This window comes from Procambarus clarkii, chromosome 23, assembly GCF_040958095.1.
Source record: "Procambarus clarkii isolate CNS0578487 chromosome 23, FALCON_Pclarkii_2.0, whole genome shotgun sequence".
Taxonomy (NCBI): domain Eukaryota; kingdom Metazoa; phylum Arthropoda; class Malacostraca; order Decapoda; family Cambaridae; genus Procambarus; species Procambarus clarkii.
Window position 1 is genome coordinate 46,301,018 of NC_091172.1, and position 17,869 is coordinate 46,318,886.

At 42.0% G+C, this 17,869-nt stretch overlaps 1 protein-coding gene across 1 annotated transcript in view; it reads left to right on the forward strand.

Moving 5' to 3' along the window:
• LOC138367847 (mucin-7-like) overlaps positions 1 to 14,273 on the forward strand; it is a 72,585-nt gene extending 58,312 nt beyond the window's left edge. The window contains exons 2-3 of the mRNA XM_069329830.1: positions 12,455 to 13,361; positions 14,257 to 14,273. Of these exons, the coding sequence (XP_069185931.1) occupies positions 12,488 to 13,361; positions 14,257 to 14,273 (891 nt within the window). The 5' untranslated portion in view covers positions 12,455 to 12,487. The remainder of the gene's footprint in view (positions 1 to 12,454; positions 13,362 to 14,256) is intronic.
• The last annotated feature ends 3,596 nt before the right edge of the window (positions 14,274 to 17,869 follow it).

Below are 17,869 nucleotides of genomic sequence, written 5' to 3' on the forward strand. Positions count from 1 at the left end.
ATACAACACAGCAATATTATCTGTCTGTATGATATTATTATTAAATAGTGTCGGATTTTCCGACAGAGAGTAGGAGAGAGAGAGAGAGAGAGAGAGAGAGAGAGAGAGAGAGAGAGAGAGAGAGAGAGAGAGAGAGAGAGAGAGAGAGAGAGAGAGAGAGAGAGAGAGAGAGAGAGAGAGAGAGAGAGAGAGAGAGAGAGGAGAGAGAGAGGAGAAAGGAGAGAGAGAGAGAGAGAGAGAGAGAGAGAGAGAGAGAGAGAGAGAGAGAGAGAGAGAGAGAGAGAGAGAGAGAGAGAGAGAGAGAGAGAGAGAGAGAGAGAGAGAGAGAGAGAGAGAGAGAGAGAGAGATAGATAGATAGATAGATAGATAGATAGATAGATAGATAGATAGATAGATAGATAGATATGCAGTGATACAGTGTGAGTGAGAGAGTGAGAAGGGAGAGGGAGAGGAGGGTGGCTGATATTAGTATGGTCAAACCTATCACCTAGGTACCAAATCCTGTATGCACTCACCTAGTTGTGTTTGCGGGGGTTGATCTCTGGCTCTTTGGTCCGCACGCACACTCGCACGCACGAGTGATACACGTGTGTGTGTGTGTGGGCTGTTTGAGAAGGGTTGGTGACTCAATGTCTTGAGGTGATGAGTTGGTGGTAGCCTGTGTGTATATGTTTTGGAGGGGTTATGGTGAGGGAGAGAGGGTGTACTCACCTAATTGTGCTTGCGGGGGTTGAGCTTTGTCTCTTTGGTCCCACCTCTCAACTGTTAATCAACTTGTGTACAGATTCCTGAGCCTACTGGGCTCTATCATATCTACATTTGAAACTGTGTATGGAGTCAGCCTCCACCACATCACTTCCTAATGCATTCCATTTATTAACTACTCTGAAACTGAAAAAATTCTTTCTAACGTCTCTGTGGCTCATCTGGGTACTAAGTTTCCACCTGTGTCCCCTTGTTCGTGTCCCACCCGTGCTGAAGAGTTTGTCTTTGTCCACCCTGTCAATTCCCCTGAGAAATTCCCCTGGTGGTTATCATGTCTCCCATTACTCTTCTGTTTTCCAGGGATGTGAGGTTCAGCTCCTTAAGCCTTTCCTCGTAGCTCATTCCTCTCAGTTCCGGGACGAGTCTGGTGGCCTGATGGCACAGAACGTGTGCCTGTGTGTGCGTGTATTCACATAATTGTATTCACCTAGTTGTGCTTGCGGGGGTTGAGCTCCGCTCTTTCGGCCCGCCTCTCAACTGTCAATCAACTGTTACTAACTACTATTTTTTTCCACACCACACACACACCCCCAGGAAGCAGCCCGTGACAGCTGACTAAATTCCAGGTACCTATTTACTGCTAGGTAACACGGGCATAGGGTGAAAGAAACTCTGCCCATCGTTTCTCGCCGCCGCTCGGGATCGAACCCGGGACCACAGGGTCACGTGCCTAGCGTGCTGTCCGCTCGGCCACCGGCTCCCAAACTCACACACACACACACACTCCTGTATGTGTGTGTGTACTCACCTAGTTGTGTCTGCAGGATCGAGCATTGACTCTTGGATCCCGCCTTTCGAGCATCGGTTGTTTACAGCAATGACTCCTGTCCCATTTCCCTATCATACCTGGTTTTAAAATTATGAATAGTATTTGCTTCCACAACCTGTTCCTGAAGTGCATTCCATTTTCCCACTACTCTCACGCTAAAAGAAAACTTCCTAACATCTCTGTGACTCATCTGAGTTTCAAGCTTCCATCCATGTCCCCTCGTTCTGTTACTCTTCCGTGTGAACATTTCGTCTATGTCCACTCTGTCAATCCCTCTGAGTATTTTATACGTTCCTATCATATCCCCCCTCTCCCTTCTTCTTTCTAGTGTCGTAAGGCACAGTTCCATCAGGCGCTCCTTATAGCCCATCCCTCGTAGCTTTGGGACGAGTCTCGTTGCAAACCTCTGAACCTTTTCCAGTTTCATTATATGCTTCTTTAGATGGGGACTCCATGATGAGGCAGCATACTCTAAGACTGGCCTCACGTAGGCAGTTTAAAGCGCCTTAAATGCCTCCTTACTTAGGCTTCTGAATGATGTTCTAACTTTTGCCAGTGTTGAGTACGCTGCTGTCGTTATTCTATTTATATGTGCCTCAGGAGAAAGATTAGGTGTTAGTCCACACCCAGGTCTCTTTCGCGCATCGTCACAGGTAGGCTGTTCCCCTTCATTGTGTACTGTTTCTTTGATCTATCTCCTAGTCCCATTTCCATAACTTTACATTTGCTCGTGTTGAATTCCAGTAGCCATTTCTCTGACCATCTCTGCAACCTGTTCAGGTCCTCTTGGAGGACCCTGCAATCCTCATCTGTCACAACTCTTCTCATCAACTTTGCGTCATCCGCAAACATCGACATGTAGGACTCTACGCCTGTAAACATGTCGTTAACATATACAAGAAATAGAATTGGTCCCAGTACCGATCCTTGTGGTACTCCACTTGTTACTGTTCGCCAGTCCGACTTCTCGCCCCTTACCGTAACTCTTTGGCTCCTTCCTATTAGGTAGTTCCTTATCCATGCTAGGACCTTTTCCCCATCCCCGCCTGCCTCTCGAGCTTGAACAGCAGTCTCATGTGCGGTACTGTATCAAAGGCTTTTTGGCAATCCAGAAATATACAGTCTGCCCAACCATCTCTGACCTGTCTTATCCTCGTTATTTTATCATAGAATTCAAGAAGGTTTGTTAGGCACGATTTCCCTGTCCAGAACCCATGTTGATGTTTGTTCACAAACCTAATGTTCTCCAGGTGTGCAACCAGCCGTAGCCTAATTATTCTTTCCAGTATTTTACAGAGGATGCTTGTCAGTGATACAGGTCTATAGTTAAGTTCCTCCTCCCTATCACCTTTCTTGAAGATCGGCACGACATTTGCCTTCTTCCAGCAACTGGGCAATTCTCCCGACATAAGTGACTCATTCTGAGGGCCTGCGCTGCTTCTTCTAGTATCCACGGTATATAGTATATCTGTGTGTGTGTGTGTGTGTGTGTGTGTGTGTGTGTGTGTGTGTGTGTGTGGCTGACGTGTGTGGCTGTGTGTGTGTGGCTGTACTCACCTAATTGTACATGCGGGGGTTGAGCACTGGCTCTTTGGTTCCACCTCTCAACCGTCAGTCAACAGGTGTACAGGTTTCTGAGCCTATTGGGCTCTATCATATCTTCACTTGAAACTGTGTATGGAGTCAGCCTCCACCATATCACTTCCTAATGCATTCCATTTGTCAACCACTCTGACACTAAAAAAGTTCTTTCTAATATCTTCGTGGCTCATTTGGGCACTCAGTTTCCACCTGTGTCCCCTAGTGCGTGTGCCCCTTGTGTTAAATAGCCTGTCTTTATCTACCCTATCAATTCCCTTGAGAATTGATTCCCTTCCCTTGATTCCCTTGAGTTGCTGTGTGTGTGTACCCACCTATTTGTGCTTGCGGGGTTTGAGCTTTGGCTCTTTGGTCCTGCCTCTCAACTGTCAATCAACTGGTGTACAAATTCCTGAGCCTACTGGGCTCTGTCATATCTACATTAAAAAGTGTCTATGGATTCAGCCTCCACCACATCACTGCCAAATGCATTCCATCTGTTAACTACTCTGACACTGAAAAGACATTAGTTCCTTCTAATGTCCCTGTGGCTCATGTGGGTATCCAGTTTCCACCTGTGTCCCCTTATTCGCGTCCCACCAGTGTTGAATAGTTTATCCTTGTCTACCCGGTCGATCCCCCCTGAGGATTTTATAGGTAGTGATCATGTCTCCCCTTACTCTTCTGTCTTCCAGTGTCGTAAGGTGCATTTCCTGCAGCCTTTCCTCGTAACTCATGCCTCTTAATTCTGGGACTAGTCTAGTGGCATACCTTTGAACCCTTTCCAGCTTCGTCTTGTGCTTGACAAGGTACGGGCTCTATGTTGGGGCCGCATACTCCAGGATTGGTCTTATGTATGTGGTGTACAAGATTCTGAATGATTCCTTACACAGGTTCCTGAAGGCTGTTCTGATGTTAGCCAACCTCGCATAAGCCGCATACTTAATTCTTTTTATGTGGGCTTCAAGAAACAAGTTTGGTGTGATATCAACTCCTAGATCTTTCTCTCTTTCCCTTTCATTAACAACTTCATCTCCTATTCTGTATCCTGTGTCTCGCCTCCGGTTTCTACTTCCTAGTTTCATTACTTTGCATTTACTCGGGTTGAACTTTAACAGCCATTTGTTGGACCATTCGTTCAGTTTGTCTAGGTCATCTTGGAGAGGTACTCGTCATTGCTCACCAGTATAATAAGAAGAGCAAAGCATTCCTATTATGGGAATTGATTCAAAGAAGCAAAAGGCAATATGAAAAGCACATGGAGAGCGATCTCTAACATTCCAATAGGTAAACAACATTTACATAACAAGAAAAAATTTCCAAGGATGGTTATACATCAGCAATAGACCTTAAAACAGCAACTGAATGTAATAGCTTCCTGTCATCGATTGGTGCTAACCTTGCCCGAAAAATCCCACAGACCCAGTGTGAGATTTTTTTCTACGCCTACCTCCCTTAGGAGGTTGACTACAAGATTAAAGGCTGCTATCGGCAGTTAAGCATGAGTCCAATAGAAAAAGGAAAAGCGGGAGCAAACCGCCAGGCCTCCACCACTAGGGGTGAAAACCTGTCCACAATAGGCCGCTGGCTCCTCCTAGTTAAACAGGACGTTAAAACTAATAAAGGGTAACCGACGGGTTCTCACAATCAAATATTTATATTTGATGTGGCGCTATGAATTGGAATTCGAATTCCCAAGAACAGCCGTCGTATCAAGATCACATCAACATTTAATCGTAATATGCAGAAATATGGTGGAATAATATGGTTGAAGGGTTGACATCAAAGACCGTTTTCTATAACATAACAATTTATTGATAACAAGAGACTAACTACTACATTACCGAGTTTACGTTACGTTATTGTCATCCAGTGGCACGATAACAAACAGCTAAATAGCAACCCTTGCTGTGAGGCTGCATACTGAACTAACCTGAACACAGGTGTGCCCACTGATGACGCAATATTGCAAATCAAAGAAAAATATCACAGACTAAGTTACACCACAGCGAATGGTTACGTTATTGGCCATCAAGTGGCATTTGCAACACAGCTATTTAACAGCCCCTCGAGAAGTGACAGCAGGCTCCATCTTGCTGACACTTCGAGCTGACAACATGAACTAACTGAACAAATGAAAGATATCCACTGAAGACACAAGCATGCAATCAATAGTGTCTCGGTTTCCCTGACAGCTACTATAATCACAAGCTTAGGGGTCCTTCCGCCCCCCAGGAGAGACCCACGAAACTAGGCGGGTAGTCCAACAGTGACTCCCCCCCCTATCACAACCCAGTGTGAACACTCTTTGCAACTCCCTACAAGGAGTTGCATTGTAAACAGTACCAAAGACAGGCAAGGCGGGATTCTGGGACACAGCTCCACAAATCCCTAGATTACTCTACTCTCGTCACCAGACGACAACCAAAAGAAATTGCCTTAAGTGATTAATTACGTTAATTGACTGATCACAGCAGTCAGCAACAAAGTACTACGGTAATCACAAACAATTGTCTCACACTAGACAACAACATGATGATACTCTACGTTAATCATTAACACTTGTCTCTCTTGTTAACAATAACTCAAACTTATATTACATCACACTTGACTCCTTGCAAGTATTCAGTGAGTAATCCTCAATTAAGGTCAAACGGACCACTAATTACATCCCCATTGAGTTACGTTAACTAAGCCTACCCTTACTTGGTAGCTTCTCAACAGTCTGTGTCAAAAAATTACTAGTGAGTGTTAATTACCCCAATTAACTCCGAGCAATTAATTAACTGTCACCAGGACTGATAATTAATCATCCATAAATACGTCTCACTCCGCACTGCCTAAGCAGGTCTCATCAAACACTGTGAATTCACGGGAAAGGAGTTAATTACCCCTAATTAACAAGAGTGCCATTAATCCACTGTCCTCATACAGGATATGATTAATACAATAATTTATGCTAGCTCCATGACCTCGCTTTACCGAGTCATCTGAGCCCTCCAGACGTTAATTACTCCACTAATTAACATGAGCCACTAATTGCTATACCCCAGAAAGGTAATTAGTTTCGAGCAAATTACGTTAACACAAATACTGACAGACTCTGACAGATCTCCCCCACTACGTGAATTCATGATGAGAAGACTAAATACATAATTAGCTAGAGTGGTCAATTAGTTGTCACACGGACAATTAATTGCTCCCGAGACGTATCTCACTCAAGCTCAACGCTGTTCTCTCTCATAACAGCCCTCACTCACTCCACAATAAGTGTGCACCCCTTATCCAGTTAACTACCCCTTACTTAATTAACTCACTGAATCCTTAAGTCCTCAACACAACTTAAAGAAACAAAGTAACCCCAGTGTTACATAGGTCACACTACAATGGCATGCAACCACGCAAATGCACTGCCCACATACGGTTGCGGCTACTGCAACTCGTTAATTACTGTGCCCACACAATAATGACACATGGTTGTGCAACACACAAGAGTATACCAATATTACTGCCACCCTTATCTTGCAACCGTTGCAAAGGACTACTGTGAGCACACACTTACCTCAGCAAGGCAATTAACCAATCAACTTCCTGCTCTCATTAAGTACTGTGAATTCCCCTGAATAATCCTAGAGGTCCCTTAAACCCTCAACACAGCTCCCAGGGCAATAATATCGTATAAACTGATAACAACACTGCACAAACCTGCAACATAATGATGCCGTCAGCATACCCCTCATGCTAATGACATCATTAGGCCATCAGTCAGCAATCACATCTACTGTCTCACCACACAACACAGTACATAAACATGCAAATGAACATATAGAAATGGCATTCACATAATCAATGAAAATTATATCATCAGGTAAATGTAACTAACTACACAGACCTCAGGGTACCCACTGACATCCCTGCAACCTGGCCTGCCTAACTCTAATGATACAATTTATATGCGGTACTCTATGGCATTAATCAAGTCTGAACGATTATATACAGAATCGACAGGCTGGATCACTTATATGGTAAATCTCTACACTGACCGGTCCATACTCGAGTCAGTCTACACACTTATATATATATATATATATATATATATATATATATATATATATATATATATATATATATAAATATATATATATATATATATATATATATATATATATATATATACATATATATATATATATATATATATATATATATATATATATATATATATATGTATATATATATATATATATATATATATATATATATATATATATATATATATATATATATATATATATATATACATATATATATATATATATATATATATATATATATATATATATATATATATGTATATATATATATATATATATATATATATATATATATATATATATATATATATATATATATATATATAACTACAGTGTGGTCGTGTACAACATCTATCTCCAGGTACTCTCAACCAGTCACATGGATGTGCTACAGACAGCTGTCTCTCAGCTGCTTCCCTAGCCTGGCAGGGCTATGGGACAACACAGCTTTACCGTTAATTTCCACTAAAACTGAGACACTGTTACACTGACTATTGTACTCACGTTTTCCTTTAATTTCACTCATTTCCCAGGACACTACCTCACTGGCTGTCAACACTTAGCTTGCTCCTCGTGTGTCAACAAGATGTGGCCCTAGGCTGTCCCGGGAAAGTGGCCAAGTGGCCCAAGGGGGTGGCCAAGGCATGTGGCCACCTCGTGGCCCACAGCGCCCCTCCCGAGCTGAGAGGGGGAGGGGGGGGGTAGCCGGCGCGCGGGTGGCCTGGGGGTGGCCTGAGGGTGGCCCCTGGGCATACACACGTGGATGGGGAATCACCAACAACTCCATCAAACCAGAGCCTGCCTTGCTCTACACTGGGGTGACAATGGCCAGCGGCGTCCCCACACTGACGCCGCCTGGCGGAATTCAAAGTCCAACAGGGGCCTGTAATCTCACCACAATTACACTAGGAGGCCCTGCCCGTATTCCGCCAATTGTCCATCAACACTAGACAGGTTATTTGAACCACCTGTTACACCATGAGGCTCTGCCAACTGCCTCATGGGTGCCCACTGTCTCTGAGGCTATTTTACTGGTCCTTCCGTACCTCATCGGCCCCAAATTTCACGAAAATTGGTCCTAGACACAACCCGGGATGGTAGGAGTGCCATCCCTGCTGGACAACACGGTAACGTCCGCAATTAACGGGGCTGGAGGTGGGGAGTCTCCCCCCTCCACCCAGCTACGTGCTCGTCCACCTGCTACCTGGCTCAAACTGACGATTTCGTGGGCTAAGGAAACTCAAAATGCCCATACCTCCCCCCCAACTTTGTCTTGACCAATCAGCACGAAGCCGGCACTGTTCCCTCATGCTGCTTCCAGTCTCAGCTGTTCGCGCCCAAAACACAGCTCGGAGCAGACATGCCTACCTCAATCACAGGCCTCACTCACCCTCAGGCGTCCCGTGACGTCACAAGGAGGAGGAGGCCTAAAGACAAGGGGCGCACTGTCTCACATGGTGGGAGGGGGGGGGGGGGCAACGGTCACCCCACTTTCCCCCCACCTCTAACGGTTTGAGAGTGAAGTACCTCACATACCACTTCACTCTCACCTCACATCCTATTTCACAGAAACAGGGAAATTTCTGTAATTCTCTCTACAGAGCAATCACAGGCCTCTAACCAGGCCCAAACGACAGTCCTTAACATAAGCTTTCATTCAACACCCCACAAGTATATGTTAGTTTGAAAGCTTCAGTTTCTAGAGTCCCTAGAGCGACTAGCCTAATCTAGAAACTAGGAAAACTTGCTGAGGCTAGATTCCCTCACACCCAGACACATGTTACCACATATCTTTCAGGTAGCTATCCAAACTCTCTTCTCTTCTCACCGATCAGTCCTACAGATGTTGTGTCCATTATTCACTCACTAAAAACAAAGCTGGGAACATTAGTGAAATACCAACGATGGTATACAAGAGTGTCTCCCATACCTTTGCACCACCCATAACTTAGCTGTTCAATAAATCTCTAGTGTCATACCTTCCCTGACATCCTTAAAAAAGCTAGAGTAACGCCAGTTCATAAAGGAGGTAACACGGTAGATATAAATAATTACAGACCCATATCAAATCTTCTTTTATTATCCAAAATATTTGAAAAAAGTATTTACAAACAGCTCTACTCTTATATCGTAAAATTCAATGCACTAAGTCCCTGTCAGTTTGGCTTCCGCTGCAATAGAGTACCAATGATGCAATTGTTAGTCTGCTTTACTTGATCTACTCAGCCCTTGACAAAAGTGAGTTTCCGATTGGACTCTTCATTGACCTGAGAAAGGCTTTTGATACTGTTAACCATAACTACCTCTTACTTAAACTCCATCATTATGGAATCCATGGCCTTGCCCTGAACTATATCCGATCTTATCATAGTGACAGACACGAATATGTAGCCATCAATGATGTAACCTCTTCTACTCTACCACTAACCATAGGGGTGCCACAAGGCAGCATCCAAGGACCCCTCCTGTTCCTTATATATCTCAATGATCTGCCTAATGTCTCTAACATGCTTAAACCTATTTTGTTTGCTGATGATACTACTCTCATCTACTCTGACACCAACCCACTCATATTAAATAATGTTGTAAACAATGAATTAAAAAAAGTCCACTTATGGATGTCAACCAACAAACTCACACTAAACATAGAAAAGACCTACTACATCTTATTTGGAAGCAAATCAACAAATTCCATTCAGCTTCAGATAGATAATGATGCTAATGACACCCATTAGCAATAAAAATGATGGAAAGTTCCTTGGCCTATACCTAGACAAGAGACTCATCTTCAGCACCCACATACAACACATAACTAAAAAGGTTTCTAAAACAGTTGCTATACTCTCTAAGATTAGATATTATGTACCCTACTCTGCTCTCCTTTCACTCTATTATGCATTTATCTATCCCTATCTTACCTATGGTATCTGTGCTTGGGGATCAACCTCTGCAAACTATCTCAAGCCCATCACCACCCAGCAGAAATCTGCTCTCAGGATAATAACAAACTCTGCTTTCAGACAACAAACAGTTCCCCTGTTTAAATACCTAAACATGCTAAACATAAATTCACTCCATACATTCTCTTGTGTCAATTACATTTATAAAACCCTTTTTTTAAGTGCAAACCCTGTTCTGAAACTCTTCCTGGACAGATGTAATAGAACACATAATCACCACACCAGACATAAATATATCTTTGATATCCCCAGAGTCAAACTAAATCTGTGTAAACACTCCATGCAAATATAGGGACCTAGTCTATGGAACTCACTCCCTAATGAATTGAAAAGCTGTCCAACTTTTGCCTTATTCAAAAATAAAACCAAAAAGTACCTAATTTCATCTTCATAGTCTTCTACCTAGAGCTTTATCGTCGCTCTGTTTCAAGTGCTACCCAATCCCCATTCTTTGTACCTATGACATATTTTTTACCATTGTGATCTTAGATCATCTGATATCAAGGTTATTGTATTGAGTACATATTCTACTGCATTATTTCTTGTAATGATCCTCATATTGTGCTTCAGTGAACCAATGTATAACCCTGAGATGTTTTCCAAATTGTACCTAATAATCCTTGTTCATTATTGTGTATTGTTATTATTGTGTATTATTCTAATCTGCTTTTGTGTCAAAAATTCTTGCAATGTACCTGTAACTTTCTTTCTCTCAATTTTACTGTTATTATTCTACTTAAAATCATCTGTACTTGTAAAGTAAAGATGTAAAGTACCTTTAAACATTATTTGTCAATTTTACTGTTAGTTCACTAAAAATTATCTGTTAGTTTAAGGATTTGCTCTAAGGTTAGTTTAAGGACTTGCCCGAAACGCTATGCATGCTAGTGGCTTTACAAGAATGTAATTTCAACTTAAACTGTATGTTCTCTGTTAACCCCCAATGTACTTTCTTGTATATATATAAATAAATAAATAAATACATAAATAAATAAATAAAAGATTCAGGAACCCATAGTTCGTTAACTAAACAAGTGACAATTTGTTGAAGCTAGTTAAACATTTGTTAATGTTTTATACACATGTGCATACATATACAGACATTTACACAAATACATATACATATCGATACTCTATTTTATGTCACAAATGATTCAACAAGAGGCTCACAACAGTCACTATACAAGGCACTCTACATCTATGGTGAGTCACACAGTTACTAGCCTTGCTCCACACCCACCCAACTGGGCGGCAGTTTTACAGTCATGGGCATGTTTTCCCTACAGTAAACAAATTTTGGATATTTCGCTAAGATTAAGCAGTACATCATTATGAATGAAGTACTTACACATTTCTTGGACTCCGTTGAAGGTGTTATCTCTGAACTCCGCGATTTTTTCACATTCCATTATATAATGACGAAAAGTATTGCGAGTAGTTCTGCTGACAGAGTTTACATTTAGTTAAATCTACATCTGCAGATGTTTCAAACTCCCAGAGGTACTTGTAGCCGAGCTAAGCCTATCAGTGGTAACATCGAGAAGTCTTCTTACCTTACTGGATGACCCATAGACGTGCGGTTCTTCCTGCATAATAGAATAATGATAGATGGAGCAACTGGTGTGAATTTCACTTTGCCTCAAGTCTACAAGATTTTTTTATGTTCCCGGAATATTACTGCCCTCAGGCTGCTCAAAGGCAGTCCAAGATGGTAATCAATTCCTTCTTTATGAGCAAACACTTTGGCTAACTCATCAGTTTTATCATGCATTCGGAGACCAATATGGACTAGAGACTAACTAATTAAAAAAAAAATCTGGATACAACATAGTCGCCAGGCAGGTTTGGTTGGCCAAGATCCAAGGATGTACTCGCTTGGCAGGTTTGGATGGCCATGATCCAAGGATGTACTCGCCAGGCAGGTTTGGATGGTCATGATCCAAGGATGTACTCGCCAGGCAGGTTTGGATGGCCATGATCCAAGGATGTACTCGCCAGGCAGGTTTGGATGACCATGATCCAAGGATGTACTCTCCAGGCAGGTTTGGATGGCCACGATGCAAGGATGTACTCGCCAGATAGGCTGGGATGATCATGATGCAAAACTGTACTATTTATGGATGGTCATGGTACAAAGAGGAACTTGATTCAAAGAAATGTTCAAAATATCCAAGAAATAAAGACTTTAATAAAATGCATAACTTATTGCATTGCAATACGTTATGCATTTTCAATTGATATACAAATTGGATTTAATTGCAATATTTTATCTCTTTTTCTTTTACAGTGAAAACATTGTTAAGAGCAACAGCAGTATCTGATGAGTACAGCAGCTGTAGCAAGACCAGGCGACAGAGCAGTGAGTGAGAACAGCAGCAGCATCACAGGAAGAAGCTGCACATCCATAAGTACTCTACAGCAGCAGCAGTTGTGGCCAGAGCCAAAGATGAGTCAACACCACCACAATGGCCACAGGAAACAACACAACAAGAAAGTCAGGATTAACAGGGCGAGGAAGAGGCAGAGTTTGGTGACGACTTCTGCTGTGTTGCGGCTGTTTATTGTGATGGCTGCTACGGTGTCTCTTGTCCACACCCTGGCTCTCCCGGCCCCTGCTGACACCCTGCCTCTCCCGGTCCCTGCTGACACTCTGGCTCTCCAGGCCCCTGCTGACACTCTGGCTCTCCCGGCCCCTGCTGACACCGAGCTTGTTAATATGGTGCCTGATGGCACAGTACCTAATGGCATGGTGACTGTTGACATGGTTCCTACTAACACTCTGCCTGTTGGCACGGTGCTTGCTGATATCTTGCCGGTTGAAACGTTATCTACTGACCATCTGCCTGCTAACATGGCACCTGCTGATACAGCATCAACTACTTCAACACGAGTTGACCAAATACTAATAGATTCAGCATCTGATGACTCATCACCTGCTGATCCATCATCTGCTGACCTATCACCTGCTGACCCATCATCTGCTGACCCATCACCTGCTGATCCATCACCTGCTGACCCATCGCCTGCTGATCCATCATCTGGTGACTCATCACATGCTGATCAATCATCTGGTGACTCATCACCGGCTGATCAATCATCTGGTGACTCATCACCGGCTAATCCATCACCTGCTGACCGGACAACTGCCTACCTGTTTCCATCTACTCTGTCCTCAACTTATCCAACACGTCAAGGTATGTGTTATCATGTTATGAACAAGGCTGTTCTTCATAATTTAAAATAACAAAGGCTCATTAACGTAGGTGAAATTGCACACCAGATGAGAACAGATTACTTACAAAAGCACATGAGGTATGTTAAGTATGCAAATGAAAGTTTATGATTAAGTAAACAGTCAGCATATGCAAATTGGCCAGTAGGCATGTAATGTGTTAAGTTTACATGGGGAATTGAATGTATTAGTTAATTCTTATTTGTGATGGCAGCATTATGAAATGTTAGTACCTAATTTGGAATAACATACAAATCCTGATATATGTCTATGTAATAACGTATCTAGAAACTAGGCTAATGTCTTGATATGTTTCATGCATTAGGTTGTAGTTTTTCTTGTGATTCACAGAGATTAGTGCAATAGATCATAAGCAGTTTGTAAGCATAGTTACCATACCTTAAGAGTTATAAAGTAATTAAACAGAGGTGCCCTATGTCCATATAGCTTAAATTTAATGATCGACAGAGAGTTGTCATGAAATTTCATACACCAGCTGAAGGTGCAATTCTGCTATATTTCCAGCTGTGGTTTAAAGGGACGGATGTATACCACTGATTTCAGAAATATTATACTTTGTAACGTGGTTTTTCGTGGGTGCCAATATACTACATACCTGGAGATGTTTCATTGTTATTAGGTATATATAATGCATGCTATGTTACCTGTTATTTTAGCTACACGTGTCTGTTAAAGTATACTTGGCTACACGGAGTGAGAAAGCTAGCAACTTTACTGCCTCCCAGAGTTAAAAGTCAGTTTGTCTGTAGAAGTAGTAGATGCAGAACATGTACTACTGGGCAACTACTCCAACAATTATTTACCCTTTTTACCTTTAAGTTAAATAATTGTTTTAGGGTCAAGTATTCAATAAGTAGGTTACAATTTAAGATAAAAATATTTCCACTGTTGTATATAAAGTAATAAAAAATTTATTGTCAATAAAAATTTGAGAAACAGCATAAGTGACAAAAATCTTGTAAACTCTTTCTATAAGTTTCTAATGAGGGAAAGATTTTTCCACATGGTAGGGAGAAATAACAGGTAGAGTAAGATTTACCATTAAATAATATCAACACAATACAATATCTTGAATTTGGATATTTTAACACCCGAATGATAGCCTAATTAATAAAATAAAGTGAACAATTGAATCACGACAAACACGATTTGTATTATTTAAAATTTAAAACAGTTTAATCTTTTCACATTTGACACAATTCAATGCTGCACAATAACCAAAATTATGAGCACATTAAATTTATCATCAAACTATAAAGAATTATGTTATCAAGATAATTATTAATAAGTATGACCACTGGTAAATGTGTAAACATAGAAAATGTTAAGGAATGGGTTGCTTGCTGCTCCAAAATTATATCGGAATTTGACATAGAGTTACTTACGCCAAAAACTGAAGCACTATAAATCGTAGCGGCTCGCAAAATGTTCGTACTCTGTTTTCTGTTAGTGGGTCCTCGTGTAGGGTAATTTCAGGTAATTTAGTTTATCAGTTTAGTACGTTAGAAACGTATGGGAGAATGGGCTGGAGCAGCGAGCAGCCCTTCGTCTGCATCATATGGATACTTAAATCCCTGTTATTGGGTCGGTATAAGAGGGATTGACTGAACACTTTACCTCTCTCCCTAATATTAACTTGATATACTTATGCAACTACAATGCCCTTCACCTGACAATTTATAATCATTATTGACTATGTCTTGAAGTTTGAGTTAAAGAGGCAGAAAGGGACCTCAGGAATCCTCAAGTTGTGCCTTCGGCCTGTAATCTGACGTTACAGTGATTGTCAGGTGAGAATAACATCTCTATCATCTCTATGCACATATTATCTGGATCCATTTATTCATGTATAATTATATATTCAGATGATGAGTCATAATAACGTGGCTGAAAAATGTTGACCAAACCACTCACTAGAAATTTAAGCGACGATGACATTTCGGTCCGTCCTAGACCATTATCAAGTCGATTGGGATGAGACGCGGGAGGCAAGGGCATTAAGTAGGCAAGTGAGAAATGAGGAGATGGAAATCTTAGAGGAAGATAAGAGCAAGGCAAAAGGTACGGAAGGTAAGGTGTAATAAAGGGTGTAATAATAGGAATAAGAAAGGGATCGTAAGAGAAAGAAAAACAAAGATAAAAGGAAGGGTAGGATTACGTTAGGTCACGTTTGTTAGAAAATGTAGACCATTTGAGTACATACTGTGAAAGGGAAGAGTCAACAGCAACAAAGCCAGGACTAGGTTGTGTATCAGAGCCGGTTCGACAAGACGGCGTCTGTGTTGAGGTAGGAAAGATTATTTTAGAGGAAGACCAATAAATAGGATGATTAGGATCTCTAACATGACAGAAGAGAACATTGTTTGTGTCTGTGGACTTAACTCTTCTTTTGTGTTCCTTTTGTCTGTCATTTAGTGTTCGGCCAGTTTCACTAAAGTATTGGAGAGGACAAAACAAACAGCGAATAGAGTAAACACCAGCAGCATTAGAAGCAGGAGGAGCAGTGTGAACTAGATTGCTACGAAGAGTGTTATTTTGTCGAAAGACGAGCTTTATGTCAAGAGGACGAAAGGTATTAGTAGGAGTTTTGAGTTCAGAAATGAAGGGAAGGCAGAGCAGTGCTAATTGTGTCGGAAGTAGGTTTAGGATGAAAGAAATTTCGTTTAGCTTGGGAATAGACACAGTTGATAAAATAAAACGGGTAACCAGAGCGAGAGAATGATTTGTAGATAAAGAAAATTTCAGAATCAAGAACCTGAGGGTCGCTGATGCGTAGAGCGCGGAGGAAGAGAAACAAGATTATTTTTCTGAAGAGGATGATGGTAGGAAAGGAAGTGAATGTACTTGAAAATGGTCCAGGCAGGACAGAAACGTCGCCGTCCCTTCAATTTCTAGTGTGTGATTTGGTCAACATAATTATATATTCTTACTCAAATGCTGGCTACATAGTATAACATCAACCAAATACTGGTAGTGATCTGTTCACACTTGTATGTCTACATAACTTTATTGTGCAATTAGGGCAGACCTTAATAATCTAAAATTCTAATCCCATTGTGGTGATGGAAATTCCCTGTTGAAATGATAATTAAAGTTAAGCAATAAACTCACTTGTAGTTCTCCGATTCTCGTATACATTATATATGAGAATGTATAGTCTTCAACACAATAATGCCTGTAGCCTCTTCACTTTCAAACTATGTATTATAGTATTGGGTTAACCACCCTGAAAAAACTCATTAACTTTGACATTTGGGATTACGGAGCATTTTGGTTTCACATTTCCATTTACATGATACACATGAACAAAGTAAAATTTTTCCATTTGTCCCATTTTACATTCCATGCGGTTGTGATCGATGAGTGTCTCAATTTTTACCGAGTCCTCAGTACTCCAGTTCACACATGATCTTCGTATCGACTGTGCATTCCCTCTCCTCGTTGTATACGTCAAGACCAGAGACGCCACCGTCACTACTGACGTCTACACGACACCAACAATCATGGGTGTGTGTGTGTGTGTGGATGGCCTCAGTGAGTGACGCTACTGATGCAAGACAAGTGTGATGAACTCATACACACGTAGACCTCTCACCCACTGCAGAAACTGCACCCAGCGCACAAAGAATTGGAGAATATGGTGCAAGCCTCAGTAAACTATGGATAAACAAAGAAGTGAACACCTGTATTACGAAGTATCTAAATAAATTGTACAACTCCACCCACACCAGCAGTCGCCCCCACGCAAGTTAGTCAGTAAACTAGCCCGACATTCAAGAAAATAGGCAAGCAGGCAGTCAGGCTGACAGGAAGGCAAGATAATAGGCCGGGAGACAGAAAGGCAGACATAAAGACAAGTGATTAGGAAGGCAGGCCATCAGGAAGGAAGACAGACTTGCAGAATGGCCAGAAAGCAGAAGGTGAAGCAGAATGACAATCAGGCTGGTAGGTTTGCAAAATGGCAGGCAGGTTGACAGGATGGCATGGAGTCTGGGAGGCAGGATTGCAAGCAGGCTGGGAGGCATGATTCAGGCGGGAAGGATGAGAGACAGGTTTGCAGGACAGCATATTAAGTGGCAGGCAGGACGTCCTGCATACTGGCAGGAAGGCTGGCAGATTGGCTGACAGGCTGTGAGGCACACTGATATCATGGCAAGCAGTCTGTCATGACGGCAGGCAGGCTAGCAGTACGGCAGGTAAGCTGGCAGGTAGGCTGGCAGGAGAGAAGGAAGAACGGCAACAGGCTGGCAGGTCGAAAGACTGGTTGACAGGATGGCAGTAAGGTTGACAAGATGGCAGGAAAGTTGACAGGATTGCAGGCAATACAGCAGGTAGGCTGACAGGAAGGCATACAGGCTGGTAGGACGTCAGGCAGGAAGCTGAAAGATTGGCGGTCAGTCTGTGAGACACGCTGGTATGATGACAGGCAGACTAGCAGGATGGCAGGAC